Source organism: Syngnathus acus, chromosome 23, assembly GCF_901709675.1.
Source record: "Syngnathus acus chromosome 23, fSynAcu1.2, whole genome shotgun sequence".
Classification (NCBI taxonomy): domain Eukaryota; kingdom Metazoa; phylum Chordata; class Actinopteri; order Syngnathiformes; family Syngnathidae; genus Syngnathus; species Syngnathus acus.
In genome coordinates, this window is record NC_051107.1 from 4,934,083 (window position 1) to 4,947,734 (window position 13,652).

Below are 13,652 nucleotides of genomic sequence, written 5' to 3' on the forward strand. Positions count from 1 at the left end.
TTGCATATGGCCATTGCTAGGGCATCGCTCCTTTGGATAGGGCATCGCTCCTTTGGATAGGGCATCGCTCCTTTGGATAGGGCATCGCTCCTTTGGATAGGGCATCGCTCCTTTGGATAGGGCATCGCTCCTTTGGATAGGGCATCGCTCCTTTGGATAGGGCATCGCTCCTTTGGATAGGGCATCGCTCCTTTGGATAGGGCATCGCTCCTTTGGATAGGGCATCGCTCCTATGGATAGGCCATCGCTCCTATGGATAGGCCATCGCTCCTATGGATAGGCCATCGCTCCTTTGGATATGGAATGATACTTTTCCTCATCCCATTCGGCTTCTCTTGCAGCCTGCAAAAACAGACAGCCATTAGTGTGCTGGGAAGCTAAAACTTTACAAAAACAGGTTTTCACCTGATTTAGGACTACTCTTCCTCAGTGTCCTCAACATCACTGAAATGGCTCCTCAAGAGCCTCCTGCTTGCTTTGTATAGAAGGATGCTGGCTGGGCGGCCTTTTTTAGTGCTACAAAAGACAAACAAATTATTGCAACAAAAATGGACATCGAGTTGAGTGCCAATGGCATGATATTTCTTCAACAATTATACATACTAAGTAGAGTTTTACGGTTGAAAACATATATAATCATTATATTGTAGTAAATTATGATAATTTATCAGGATTATAATTCATATTTTAATTTTATCATCCATCAACTCACCTCACATTGGACAGATGATCCAGGTTTGCGGCGTCCAAAACGGGAGAAAATAACCCGTGCAAATGTTTGTTGCGTAACGGAACGAGGGCGGGCGGGCGTTATCTTTGAATAGATTTGGTCTGATTTGGACATGACGTAACAAATTACTTACATTCCTCAGTTTGCATAACACGGAAATGGCACACGCATAATATAAATGAATAAAGAATTGTTTAATTGACTATAGTCGAACTAACATTTCCTATAGTCAGACAAACACGCGCTTATCGGCGGCGTCATTTACGAACCTTCGACAAACAAACGAATGAAAAAATGCTGGCCAGCATTTAAAAAAAACAAAAAAAAACGCGAAAGACATTTGAAATACCGTAGCGGCAAAACGACCAAAACGCGCAAAGACGCGACGCAAAGTCGATTGTGGCGTGCCGTGCCCCAACCTCAAACACTACCTAGACAGCGAAAATCCTGCAAGAAATAATAAATGGCATCGTAAGAAACGGCAAACATTTGCTCGCGAGCTAAATTGCCTGCGGTCTACAATTTACCTCCAGGCCCACCGTCGCGGTGGACGTGACGTTGCCGAGTCACGAGTGTACGACAATCCTGCAACAAACAAACAAAACAAAAAAGGCTTGTGAGAAAAGGCAACAAAGCACACATTTTTGGGGCGTATTTGAAAACTCTCCCTGCGGCCTCCAGTTAACTTCGACGCCTACAGTCCCCGTGGCGTGTGTGAAAATCCTGCAACAAACAAACATGGCGTCCGACGTGAGACTGCAAAAAACGACAAACATTTGCGCCCTTACCTGAGAAAACGCCACGCACTCGGTGGCACCTGCATTTGAGAACTCCCCTTGAGCGCGAAAATCCTGCAACAAACATGGCGTTCGTCATGAAAAACGGCAGGAGACGACAAACATTTGCCAGCTTGCTAGCTTACCTGAGAAGCCGCCCGCCACGCGCTCGGTGGCCCCTGCATTTGATAACTCCCCTTGAGCACACCTGTCTTCAATTTACCTAAAGACCTGACGTCACATCCGTCAATTCAAATCTTCTTCTCCTGATCGTCCAACGGCGCTTGGCACACCGGCGCCACCAGGTGGTCACCTGTCATGGTGACTACTGTGGAAAGGGTTGCCACTATACTTTGAAACTTTTAACACCCAACATGTTTGGATACCCTATCAATATGACCAAATCTCCTTTCGTGGTTAACGCCATTGCCTTCAATCAAATGAAAATATTTGTATCGATAGTTCTTCCTAAAACGAATTGTTCTTGCATAAATTCTGCGGTCGTTGCAATGCTCCCGTGGACTCATTTTCAATTCAGTTGTTAAGAAACCCGACACCGTTGCACAGAGACAATTCTTGAGTAATATCAAATAAATGAACAGGTTCAAACAAGTTTTTCCGTCAGTTTAATTTGCGCATTGCTTCACTGGTCGCAATCTTGCATTTGATAATGTCCAACAGCCACTGCTCCGTGAACTCTGTCCTCCCAGGTGTGTGCTTCAGCCTGTTGGACTCTACCACACAGTGCACATCGATGGGATCCGTTTGCGCTTCAACTTTGGGGACGTCCATCACAAAGTAGACGCCAGCCACGGTGGGGATGGGCATCTGCGGCGATGGGGTGCTAAAGTTCGCCAGGTAAGGGTAGGAGATCGTGTCCTCATCTTCGGTGCAGTAGACAAAGTCCAAGCTGTAAATCCATCTTGGATCCAAATTCCACGTTAGAATAAACTCTGCAATCTGTTCTTTCCGAAAGCAAATGAAAAGTTTTAGCTCCTGCAGAACGTGAAAATGACCAAAAACTTTTCACGCAGGTGCGCTTAATGAGGGTCACTTGGAAAACATGTTGGAACGCGGCCCCGAGGACTAGCGCTTGACACCTGTGACCTTTGACCATGATATTTCCTTAATAAAGTGTCCTGTTATTAGGTACACTTGAAAATGGCAATGTACCTAATGGAGTGTCCGTGTGACATCACAGTTCAAACAGCCAATCAGAAAGTGGGGGTGAGGGCTGGTGTGGCACTTTTCACTTTCAGTTAAGCTTTGACAGTAAATACTTAAGGTGGCCCCGCCCCCAAGTGGGCGGAGCAATACACTGCCCCCGCCCCCCAGGCTACTGGCCCCACCCCCAGGAAATGGGTGATAGGAGTGATAAGACAGGCCTTACGGCCTTTTGGTTGGAATTAGAACCGTATATCTCAGAGCCATGAGATGTAATGGAAAATGGCATCTCCAATGGCCGTGCGGTGTATTGGAACAAAGGACAATGCTTCACCCGCCCTGAGTCGCTGGACTAGGATACCTTGTGGTGTTAACTAATGGTCCATGCTGCTTAGGATGTAAGTAATATGGTATGGTATGGTTTTTAATGACAATATAAATGCGCCCATTTTTGTTGATGTTTTATTTCTCTGTCAGAAATTGGTGGTGATGGTTAAAGCCAAGAAAGCTGCACAAGAGCAAGTCACGAGCAAGAGTAAAAAATGACAACACAAGGTTGACATCATTATTATGACCGTAATGTGTTTGTCTTCTTTGTTTTATACGAAAAGAATTAAAAGAAAAAAAAAATTAAATACAGTGTTGCCTTTGTCTACATTTGAGTGTGACTGCTTAGTTCCTCATCCAGACCATTCCGCTGTGGATCTGGTTGTAGTCAGGAAGCTGCTCAATGGGACCTGAGGGGAGGGGGGAGCACAGACAGACATACACACACACGTATTGATCACACATCCTCGTTGATATCTATCACAAAATTCGTAACAGTCTGCAACCCACCGACAGCGGCAATGGCTGGAGCTTTGTTGAAGATATATTTGGCGCACACGTCCTTGATGGTGGTGGCATCGATGGCCTGTTGAAAGACAAATTGGATCCTGATCATCAGCAAAATGTCAACTTTGGACTTCATCCACTCACGTCAATTCGGGTCTCCAGCTCATGAAAAGGGATCCTGCGGCTGTAGCACAACATCTGTCTGCCGATGTCCTCGCAGATTGGAGTGGAGCCTACGAAAAAAAAAAAAAAAAAAAGCTTCGGGACGCTGGGGTATTCCCGCCACGGCTTCACGTCGAGATGCCACGTTACCATCGAGATGCAGCAACATGTTTGTCTTGAGGAGGTTCTTTGCCCGTGCCACTTCGCCTTCGCTTACGCTGGTGCAAAGCGACATCCTGAAACAATTTAAAAAAAGAAATCTCAGAACAAAACTGCACGTGGTTGTCAAGTTTCGGATTATCTCACCATTCTTTCTGCGTGAAGTGCATCATGTCCTTGATGGTGGCGGGCTCACACACCATGTAGAGTCCCCACAAGCCCGTGTCGGTATAGCAGGTGTTGAACGACTGGAAGCTGTGGCACAGATTCCCCTGACACGCCATCTGGGCCAGCTTACTGGAAAGGTTCTGCGGAAGGCCCGACATGAATGCGACTCATCTCTCTCTCAAAATGGAAGGCGGAATTGCTGAATGTCTGAAAATGACTCACAACTCCCCCGCCAAATGAGCGGTCCCAGTTCCCAATAAGTGTGTTGGCCACCATGAGCGGGATGGTGTCGGGGTGAGACCATCCCACCGCCTCCACGGCGACGGCGATGTGAGCCAGCGGCATCTTGTCGTCACGCACGCGAATCTGGAAAGCCGCGATTGGTTCCGTCACTTGTGATTAATTGTTGGACTTTTCCATTGACTGCCTTACCTCACTTCCTGTAAAGGGGCAGGCAGGCGGCGCGTCGCTGTCGTAGCGGCCAAGAAGCTTTCCAAAGTGATACTTTGCCAGATCAATCAGCTCGTTGTGGGCAACACCTTTTTGAACACGCAAAGAAGGCAAAACGTGTTTTCATCGCCATCAAAACCAGTTTCGCTCTTGCACATGATGGACGAGGACTCAACACGAGCGGTTCTCACCTCCAGCAGCAGCCAGCACAATTCTCGGACCTTTGTAGTGGCTTGTAATGTACTCCACCAGATCTCCTCGATTTATCGTCCTGCAGTCAAACAATTGGGAAAAATCAAATGACGGCTAAGCTCGATTTTGTGACGCGTCGGTGTCAATTTCCATACTTGATATTCTCGGTGGGGCCCAGGATGGTCCTGCCCAGCGCTGTGGACTGGTAAGCGGTAGCGTGGAGGTAATCGAAGACCACTTCCTGTAAATTGGTCTCCACTTCCTGCATCTCCCGCAAGATCACCCCGCGTTCCCGCTCGATCTCCGCTTCGCCCAACGTGCTGTTCTGTATGATGTCAGCCAGGATCTCCACAGCTTTTCAGAAATATGGGTAAAATAGATTTTTTTTTTTTTATTGAGATTCGGAACCATCAAGTGCTTCAGCACAGCCATCACAATACCTCGCGGAAGATCCTTGGAAAAGGCCTTGGCATAGTACACAGTCTGCTCCCTGGATGTGTAGGCATTTAGGTGAGCGCCCATGTTCTCAATTTCTAACTCCAGGTCTAGCTGGGATCGCTTCCTGGTGCCCTGTCACAAAGAAAAAATAAAATGATATGGGTAAATATAGAAATATAATAAAAATAACTTCCTCTGTCCAGGGATTGAACCCAGGTCGCGTCGGTGAAAGTGCCACATCCTACCATAAGGGGCAATAGCTCTCATGTCTTGTATTTTCTTTGGATATTTGTTTTTTTTTTAAACATTTCTGTCAGGTGCGTGTCTTACCTTAAATGCCATGTGCTCCAGAAAATGAGCAGTGCCATTATTTCTCTCATTCTCGTAACGACTGCCAGCGTCAATCCACAGACCAACCTGAAAGAAGTTATGTTGTATTAAAAAGCAATTTGTGCCTTGTGTAAAAAACGATGCCAATGCCTAATAATGGATGGAGAGGAGTGAAAGTTTGCTTTATTATTTATTTGACAGGGACAGCTTAATGTTAAAAACTTACTGTACACGTGGAAAGCCCAGAGTCCTCGGAAGCCACACGGAGTCCATTTTCCAAAGAGGTCACCTTAGTTTCAGGGACATTTAAAGCTACTTGCTGAGCAGCCTGTGTAGTTAGTAGTCTGTGGGCTCCAGGAGTAAACTACAAAAATATAAGAAAATTGTACGACATTTTTAAAAGCCAAAATTAGGAAACTTAAATGACTACACCGACAATACTATAATTCCTTGTTATATAGTTGAAGTATTACGTGTTCCTGTTTATGAAACTACGCACGGAGCAGCAGCTTATTGACAAACGTTAATGTCAAGACAACTCCCGTACATATTTCAGTAAAGTAATTATCTGGTAACATATCGTCCTTACTATGTTAAGGTTATTTCTCTCTAGTAACGATCTGCGAAGTAAACATTTCCCCGCAGACGCGAACAGACGTATGGAGGCCGCCATGTTGTTATGTCAGACTGAGTCAGCGGAAGTTTACGTCACATCCGATGAACGCGTGTTGCATTCGCGTATCTTGGGAATTTGTGAAAGTCTTTTCTTGGGTGTTTTTGTTGATGTTTTTAACCCAGATAACATTAGTTTAAAATTTAAAACGTTTTCAAAGAAGTGGAATTCCGGTTCCAGACATATTTATTTTCGAAGGGACTGGCAGGAAAGCCGGCGGGATATGGGGGTTATACCACGGCAGAACGAGCGCAAATTATTTTGAAAGCGTCAGACAGGAAGACGCACGGAAGTGAGACTTTAGCATAGCGCCAATTTTACCCCGCTTGTATGTTAAGTTTGGTACGGTTGTCACGATAGTCCGTATAGCGGCTAAAATCGTCTGGCGCACAGTGTAATACAAAATCGCGAGTCTCCGTATTAGTTGTGAGCGACTAATTGCAGGTAAACGACTTCTATTATTTTATTAGGGAAACAAATCCCAAGTATTGTGCTTGTGTTAAGGTGCTACTGCACGTAGTTCACAGCTACCGTCTTTATTATGGCTTTCAGATATGGACGGCGATCTGGAAGATGGAGAGATTTCCGGGTCTGGTTCAGACTCTGAAATGAAAACGGCCCGACCCATGCAACATGCAGCTTTTAGCGGCCAATCTTTCCAAAACAGAGCTAACACTTTGCAACCTGCAGCCGCTTATAGAAACTCCGGCAGGCCGGCGGAGTCCAGTGACAGCGACCAGGACTCGTCTGATGAGGACTGTGCAGCCTGGCGTCGCAAACGTCAAAAAGTATCCAACAGTCGCCAACCAGCCGCAGTCATTGCCCGGCCGGCACCGAACGGCGCTGCATGCGCACTGCGAGGCCGCAAGGTGAACAACATTTGGGGCTCTGTGGTGCAAGAACAGTGCCAGGACGCGATCGCTGCAGAACTGTGTGTCTTTGGCATGGAGGGTGAGATTAGCATGGCTGACAGAAATGTGGAGACCTACAACTATGTCCTGGCTCATAAAATCATGGAGAAGGAGAGGCAGATGGAGAAAGAGCAAAAGGGTGACGGGGAGGTGAAAATGCTCGATGACCAGTTGGATGAGTACATGAGGGACCAAGGGTCAGAGGAGAGAGCAGGGGGTGACGCCAAGAGAAAAAGGGCAGTCAAGGAGAGACTGGGTCCTTTAGCCGAGATGGACGTTAAAGGCCGATGTGAGATCACCGAAGATGACCCTGACGATAAAGTCGTGGATGAGATCGCGTACAGGCTGCAAGAGCCCAAAAAAGACCTGATAGAACGTGTCGTGAGAATTGTCGGGGCCAAAAAAGCCATAGAACTTCTCGGCGAGACGGCCACACTGGAGGAAAACGGCGGCGTCTACACCATGGACGGCAGCCGGCGCCGCACACCGGGCGGGGTGTACCTCAACCTTTTGAAGAACACGCCCAGCGTCTCCCGGGCCCAGATAAGAGAGATCTTCTTTGATGAGAGTCAAAAAGATCAGAAGAGCAAGAAGGCGGCTCAGAAGAGGAGGCGCCACCTGGTGGCGAAGAAAATGAAGCAGGCCATCGGCACGCTCAACCTGCACGAGCACGACGACGTATCCAGAGAGACTTTTGCCAGCGACACGAACGAGGCCTTGGAGTCACTGGAAGAGGCCGCAAAGGAGGAAGAGGAGGGCCAGGAGGAAGAGCACGCCGTGGGTACGGAGGAGACGCCGGTCGTGTACAGCTCAGGAGACTTGGAGGTCTTCTGATGTCATCAATTTACCAAAGCAGCGGTCCGTCCTGTCAGAAACTTAATTTCATTTCTGGCAGTCAGGTCTTTCCTGTGTTGATGTTGCATTTTATTCCCATGTTACTTTATGCCACATTCCAAAAACACATGTTGGCGTCAAATCACTACACAGTACAATTCATCTCGACTGAATATAAGCATATAAATGAAAGTTAGCAACATCTACACAACATTAAAACTGTAGGAGGCCCCACACAAGATTTTGTTTGTCTTTAAGACTTGATATGTTTGATGAATTCATTTGTGACTTGTCTGGAATAAAGATATCTTGGATTAAATTGTTCCCAAAATAAAAGTAGGGAAAAAAATGACCATTGTAATTTTTTTTTTTTAGAGAAGGATGACTGCCACTGACACCCACATTGGCTTGACGTTACTCATGCTAACAACAATTAAAGTACCAAAACACATTTAATTCCGTTGTCATCTTTAATATAAAACCTCACGCCCCTGAAAAATTACAACATGTTAATTTGTAGTCTATGTGACAGAGATCTGATCTCCCTTGGTTCAGTGATTTCAAAGCTTTGTTGACATGAACGTGATGTCATATTCATTATATAAAACCGGACGAAGCCAGTTGATGTCATTTGTTGCACTCAGAGAGAAAACGAAGATCATGGATGCCACCCTCCTGTGGATTGCTCTCATCTACCTTCTACATGGTAAATGATTGTGTAACAAATGACATTATCATTTTGTACTTGTGCACATTGTGACTACCTTTGCCACTTCCGATTTACTGCTCTCAGGTGTAAGCACAGCCCAAAAAACTTTGACTGAAGTCCAAGTGGGCGATTCCATCACCCTCTTCACCGATGAAAACCGCACCGACGAGAAGCTGGCCTACATCAAGTGGACAGTTAACCACAAGAAAATCATTACCTACATCGCTGAAGGTGGTGAAAGAAGGGCTAAAGCTTACGCCGATCGGATCGAATTGGACCACTATACTGGGAATCTGAAACTGAAAAATTTGCAGCAAAGCGACAGCGGCGATTACAGAGTGGTTCACATCAGATCCGCCGAAGAGTTTGAAAGGATGAAGAATGACATTGTGAAAAAATTGCTAACGATGGACATCCGGGATTACGCGTACAACATCAGAATCGCCGATAATGTGGCAAACGTGACAGAGATCAATGTCAATCTTCATGGCGACTTCGATGATGATAATCCATTGCTGGCCCTTTTTTAGCAAGGTTCTGTACTCTGACTCTGAAATAAATTGATGCTGAAATACCATTTAGCACCCATTCATGTTTTGCCGATTAATAAGCGATCAAAATGTGCAACATTCAAAAACGATAAAAAAAAAAAAACGCATTAGGAAACGTACTGTCTCTTTAAGAAAAGGACGTCACGTGACGCGTCATACGCGCCGGAAGTCGAGGATTGAGCGTGCCGTGTTGTTGTTTTGACGTGCCACAAGCGGGCTCCTCGAAAACACACGCTGCTCGCTTATTGACATTGGAGCTTTTCTCGCTTTGTTTTGTTTTTTTCCACAATCGCATGTACCGATCGCCAAGTGCTTTGCTCTCTGTTCGTGTAATTGCCGGGACCTATTGTGGGATGACTCCGTTTCGTTGCGGGAGCTGTCTTTTGTGTCAAATATGAAGCGTCTGTCGTTACTGGCTTCGTAACATCGCTCCGGTCGAAAAACTCGTGGTCAGCAGTTTTGCGTCCGTTGATTTCCTCTGCGGGTTATTTGTCGAGATTCAATTAGAATGAAGCAGGACGGCGATGCAGCCAGTGTGCCCGCGTGCTTTATATCAAACCATGAGGGCTTTCTTGGAAACATTAAAAAGTTCATCCGAGACTTTGTGGTGACCGAAATAGACATCAACGGACGGCAGGTGAATACAGGAGTAGTCACCCAGGCTCCTTTTTGCTCGGATAAGATCAGTGGGAGCCGTAAACAGGATCAGAACCTCCAGGGCTCGGAGGATGCTGACGCCTCAGCCGACTGCAGGTTCGATTTGACCATATCGAGCGCTGACAGTTTGGACTTGAGCATGGTCTTGGGTCAGGTGGTGAGCGAACAGCTGGAGCAGTTTGTGGTGAGTCTCCGAGACGAGGGGGAAGAGGGCGAGAAGTCGGGCCACAAGGAGCTCTCCCTGGGCTCCTTCCCCGATAAGTACCAGCGGGCCAACGTGCATCGGGCCGTCCGACACCGCTTCCCCTTCCTCATGACCGTCACCATCCAGCCCGAGATCAGGGTGAGGGAGGACCCGGACTACAGGGAGCTTTCCCAGCTGGTCACCGAGGAGGAAGCGGAAGACTTCTTCAGGTTCATCGACGCCAAAGTGCAGGACTCGTCCTACACGTTTCACACCGACGACAACAAGGAGCACCGCACGGCCGTGCACCACTTCCTCAACCGCCGCTTCGGCAAACTGGTGGAGACCAAGAGCTTCAACGAACACGACCGGACGGCCATCTCGGTGCGACTGAGGGAGCGAGGCAGACCCAAGAAGAGGAGCGCCGAGGAGCGCAGGGAGGAGGACGTCTACACAGGTGAACTCGATGCGGCAAAACATCTCACGCTTGCTTCCTAACTTTGGTCTTTCTTCCAGCGTTCACTTTGTGTAAGGAAAATTTGGAGACTCTGGAGGCCATCAGCTACATGGCGGCAACGCTCGGCGTCCTGCCGTCAGACTTCACCTACGCCGGCATCAAGGACAAGCGAGCGGTCACCTACCAATCCATGGTGGTCAAGAAGGTCTCGCCTCAACGGTAACAACAGAACTGTGCTCGGGGGAAGATTCTGAAGTTCTCGCAGACCCACCATGTGGTTTCTCACTAGGTTGATGGAAAAGAGGGCGGAGTTTGAAAGGCGAGGGATGCGTCTTTCTCACGTCCGCTCCGTGTCTGAGCCACTGAAGCTGGGGCGACTTCAGGGAAACCACTTTGACTTGGTGGTTCGCAACCTGAGGTCGCACGGCACCGGCGCCGCGCACTCGGGTGTCGAGACGCGCCGTCGACTTGCCGGCTTGGTGGAGGAAGCGCTGGAGAACGTCAAGGTCTGAGAACATTCCGACGGGAACCGTCTTTGACTTGATTACGTACTCGTGGATGTTCTTTGGTGCAGGTGAGAGGTTTTGTCAACTACTACGGGCCGCAGAGGTTCGGAACGGGTCAGAGCGTTCAGTCTGACCAAGTCGGGCTGGCGCTACTCAAAGAAGACATGGTGAGGGGGAAAAAGGATAACGTTGAATTGGATTATTTTTCTTAAATGCAACTTTAATTCCAAGTTCTTGTGTTCAGGTGAACGCAGTCCGCTTATTCTTCAGTCCCGAAGACGGCGACGATCCTCCGAGCAAAGCGAAGCGACACTTCCTCCAGACTGGTCCGTCAACACTTCCTGCTGATGGCAAAAAACTCCTGAAGTGATTTAAAATGTGCTTCCGGGTTTCATTTATGTGTTCTTTTCCTCCAGATAACGCCAAGGAGTCCTTGGCGTTAATGCCCGCCTCCAAAGCCCGGGAGCGGCTCATGCTGAGGGCCCTGAACCGGTACGGCACCGGCCCGGATGGCTGCGCCAAAGCCTGGCTCAGCCTGCCTCACGGCATGCGAGTCTTCTACCCGCACGCCTACTGCAGCAGGTCAGGAAACACCATTACGCCCAACCCGTGGAGCCTTCAATAAATCCGTCTGATTTGCAGAATTTGGAACGAAGCGGTGGCGCACCGGTTGGCTACGCTGGGTCACTATGTTCGAAAAGGAGACCTGGTGTGGATGCAGGAAGCAGAGAAAACGGACGAGTGCGTAGAATGCAAGGCGGCTCAGGTAAAATTGCCAATGCAAACAATTAAATGGCCGTTGTGGCGCTGCCGACCTTAACCACCAGGGGGCAGTATAAAACAAGGCAGCTTTTTTTTCCCCCCATATCTATTTTATGAACAACTATACATTTAAAGGTGGAATCCAATAATTAAAAGAATTAGAATTAACTTCCGGCTTTTCTCAGATCCACGTGGTGACCGAACAGGAAGAGCAACAAGGAGTCTACGCTCTCGCTCAGGTACGGCGCCGAGGCCACATTTTGTATATTGTAACAAGAACTCAAATGTGACTCTTCAGGTGCTGCTTCCCATGCCGGGAAACACGGTGACGTACCCCAACAACGCCATGGGTGCGTGGTACCAAGAGAGACTAGCCAGAGACGGGCTGGACAACTGCCGCTTCCGAGTGGGCGGACTCAAGCTGAACGTGCCGGGCTGCTACCGCCCCTTACTGGCCAACCTGTGCAACCTTAGCTACCAGCTCCAGACCAACGAGGAAGTCGGAGGAGGAGGAGCGGGAAACGGCGGCAGAAAGGACGAAGAACACTTGAAGGTGGCGGCGGAAGACGCCAAGCGTGACTCGCTCACGCTCACCTTGAACTTTGACCTGGACTCCTCGTGCTATGCCACCATTTGCCTCAGAGAGATCATGAAGTGTGACTTCTAGATGTTTACGCACGGAAATTTGTATGTCTTCTGACTCTCGTGGTTGTACTATGGTCGGTTTAATTGTGTGGTGTTTGTATTTGGTGACATCAATGACAATAAAAAAAGATGAGCTTTTCACCACTAGGGGGAGCCAACTGACTCATGCCGACATGCTCTGCACCTACTGTACATCCATTTTCTCAACTCTGCTCATTAGCTTTACCGAGGTGATCTCGAATTTGTCCTCTGCGAGAGAAAAAAAAAACAGACACGGGGCTAAAAGGTTAATGAAAGCGCCCCTAAATCTTTCACCTTTATGAGACATTTAAAGAGGCGCTCTGACTTATAATGATGCACGCAAGCCTGCTGAGCTCACTCCTGGGAGGCCGCACTCAATCAAAACTCGAGCCTCTCCTGTGACTAATTTCTGGAATTTTGATGAGTGTGTAAAAGCGCTTCAAAACATTTCCCCCCGGGCTATATTTAATTCCCGTTACTGGAAGATCTTAATGGATGTTTTGGGTTCTGTCGGCGGCTAAGATAAACGGCCGCGTTAAATCACGAGTAGACTTTAATTTCAACTGACATTGATACCAAAATATCACAAGAAAGAGGACAGAATAAAAGTCTTCCGACCTGGAGTCTAAATTAAGCTCTTAAGTCTTTTTGCTCGGAGGAGTCAAACGAGAATCTTGGCAGATGAAATGCCTGTGTTTTTCTTTTTTTTTTTATGTTCTGACAAATGCTGGCTCAATAGTTTGCTCGCCCCAGGTGGCGTGAAGGCGGGAAATAATGGTGCATCGAGAGCCTCTCCACAATCTCATTACACCATTTTGGTGAACATTGCTTCCAGATGTCTCGACTTTTTCCTCGACTTGCAACAAACATCAAAGCGCCAATCTGTCTGCCATGTACTTTTTACATTCATGTGCCACCAGGCCCGGCCCGGAGTGGTAATCCGGACGAGATGGTGAATTCACGATGGGCCGGCCGGGCCACAATTCCACAATGCTGACTCATCGGTGTTACTTTGCAATGAATAAAAAGATTCAAATCAATCCAAACAACAATTCAAGCCTTTTCGAAAAAGAGCTAACTTTAAATTCACTCCCGAGTTCCGAACCGAAAAAAAGTCCGGCCGAGCCGTTCCCATCCCGGCCCGACCGTGGATAAATATTGACCCAGTTCCACGGCGACGCGCTCGGCGCTCGTCTTGGAAAACCAGCAGAAGGAAGTTATGAAAGACATTTACCATGCTTGTGCGCAGATATTATCGGAACCAAAGATACTTGGCGCGCAAACGCGGCTTTCCCTTCCGAGCTTTAACAAAACATATTTTTTTTCAATCTGTTTTTCA

At 47.7% G+C, this 13,652-nt stretch overlaps 4 protein-coding genes and 1 long non-coding RNA gene across 5 annotated transcripts in view; 3 read left to right on the plus strand and 2 right to left on the minus strand.

Moving 5' to 3' along the window:
• Nucleotides 1-248: 248 nt before the first annotated feature.
• On the minus strand, nt 249-1,251 carry LOC119117304. The gene is made up of 3 exons (XR_005096469.1): nt 713-1,251; nt 406-516; nt 249-342 (listed from the first exon to the last, which is right to left on the minus strand). It is a non-coding gene; the product is annotated as an uncharacterized LOC119117304 (long non-coding RNA).
• Nucleotides 1,252-2,297: 1,046 nt separating this feature from the next.
• Nucleotides 2,298-13,652, plus strand: part of LOC119117540 — a 135,310-nt gene continuing 123,955 nt past the window's right edge. Inside the window, exon 1 of the mRNA XM_037243878.1 lies at nt 2,298-2,364. The gene's annotated coding sequence lies outside the window, so the exon portion shown is untranslated. The remainder of the gene's footprint in view (nt 2,365-13,652) is intronic.
• Nucleotides 3,222-6,130, minus strand: pmpcb (peptidase, mitochondrial processing subunit beta). The gene is made up of 13 exons (XM_037243397.1): nt 5,993-6,130; nt 5,630-5,767; nt 5,404-5,490; nt 5,076-5,205; nt 4,791-4,989; nt 4,635-4,714; nt 4,426-4,532; nt 4,216-4,359; nt 3,973-4,133; nt 3,817-3,902; nt 3,649-3,737; nt 3,508-3,583; nt 3,222-3,407 (listed from the first exon to the last, which is right to left on the minus strand). Exons 1-13 carry the CDS (start codon nt 6,074-6,076, stop codon nt 3,343-3,345), a joined length of 1,446 nt encoding a protein of 481 aa, XP_037099292.1. The 5' UTR covers nt 6,077-6,130; the 3' UTR covers nt 3,222-3,342.
• Nucleotides 6,360-8,165, plus strand: phax (phosphorylated adaptor for RNA export). The gene is made up of 2 exons (XM_037243426.1): nt 6,360-6,520; nt 6,629-8,165. The coding sequence occupies exon 2, from the start codon at nt 6,631-6,633 to the stop codon at nt 7,819-7,821; it is 1,191 nt and encodes a 396-aa protein (XP_037099321.1). The 5' UTR covers nt 6,360-6,520; nt 6,629-6,630; the 3' UTR covers nt 7,822-8,165.
• pus7l (pseudouridine synthase 7 like) lies at nt 9,230-12,439 on the plus strand. Its single transcript, XM_037243329.1, has 9 exons — nt 9,230-10,379; nt 10,439-10,598; nt 10,669-10,885; nt 10,954-11,052; nt 11,130-11,211; nt 11,302-11,467; nt 11,528-11,651; nt 11,833-11,886; nt 11,946-12,439. The coding sequence occupies exons 1-9, from the start codon at nt 9,590-9,592 to the stop codon at nt 12,312-12,314; spliced, it is 2,061 nt and encodes a 686-aa protein (XP_037099224.1). The 5' UTR covers nt 9,230-9,589; the 3' UTR covers nt 12,315-12,439.

What these genes read in the sequence shown, in the direction of transcription:
- pmpcb (XM_037243397.1), bottom strand. Translation starts at nt 6,076, where the DNA reads ATGGCGGCCTCCATACGTCTGTTCGCGTCTGCGGGGAAATGTTTACTT. An exon ending in GGCCCCACCGAGAATATCAA is followed by an intron (nt 4,715 to 4,790) that starts GTATGGAAATTG and finishes GTTTGACTGCAG; the next exon opens with GACGATAAATCGAGGAGATC. An exon ending in AGCTGGAGACCCGAATTGAC is followed by an intron (nt 3,584 to 3,648) that starts GTGAGTGGATGA and finishes GTCTTTCAACAG; the next exon opens with GCCATCGATGCCACCACCAT.
- phax (XM_037243426.1), top strand. Translation starts at nt 6,631, where the DNA reads ATGGACGGCGATCTGGAAGATGGAGAGATTTCCGGGTCTGGTTCAGAC.
- pus7l (XM_037243329.1), top strand. Translation starts at nt 9,590, where the DNA reads ATGAAGCAGGACGGCGATGCAGCCAGTGTGCCCGCGTGCTTTATATCA. An exon ending in CGCTACTCAAAGAAGACATG is followed by an intron (nt 11,053 to 11,129) that starts GTGAGGGGGAAA and finishes TCTTGTGTTCAG; the next exon opens with GTGAACGCAGTCCGCTTATT. An exon ending in TAGAATGCAAGGCGGCTCAG is followed by an intron (nt 11,652 to 11,832) that starts GTAAAATTGCCA and finishes GGCTTTTCTCAG; the next exon opens with ATCCACGTGGTGACCGAACA.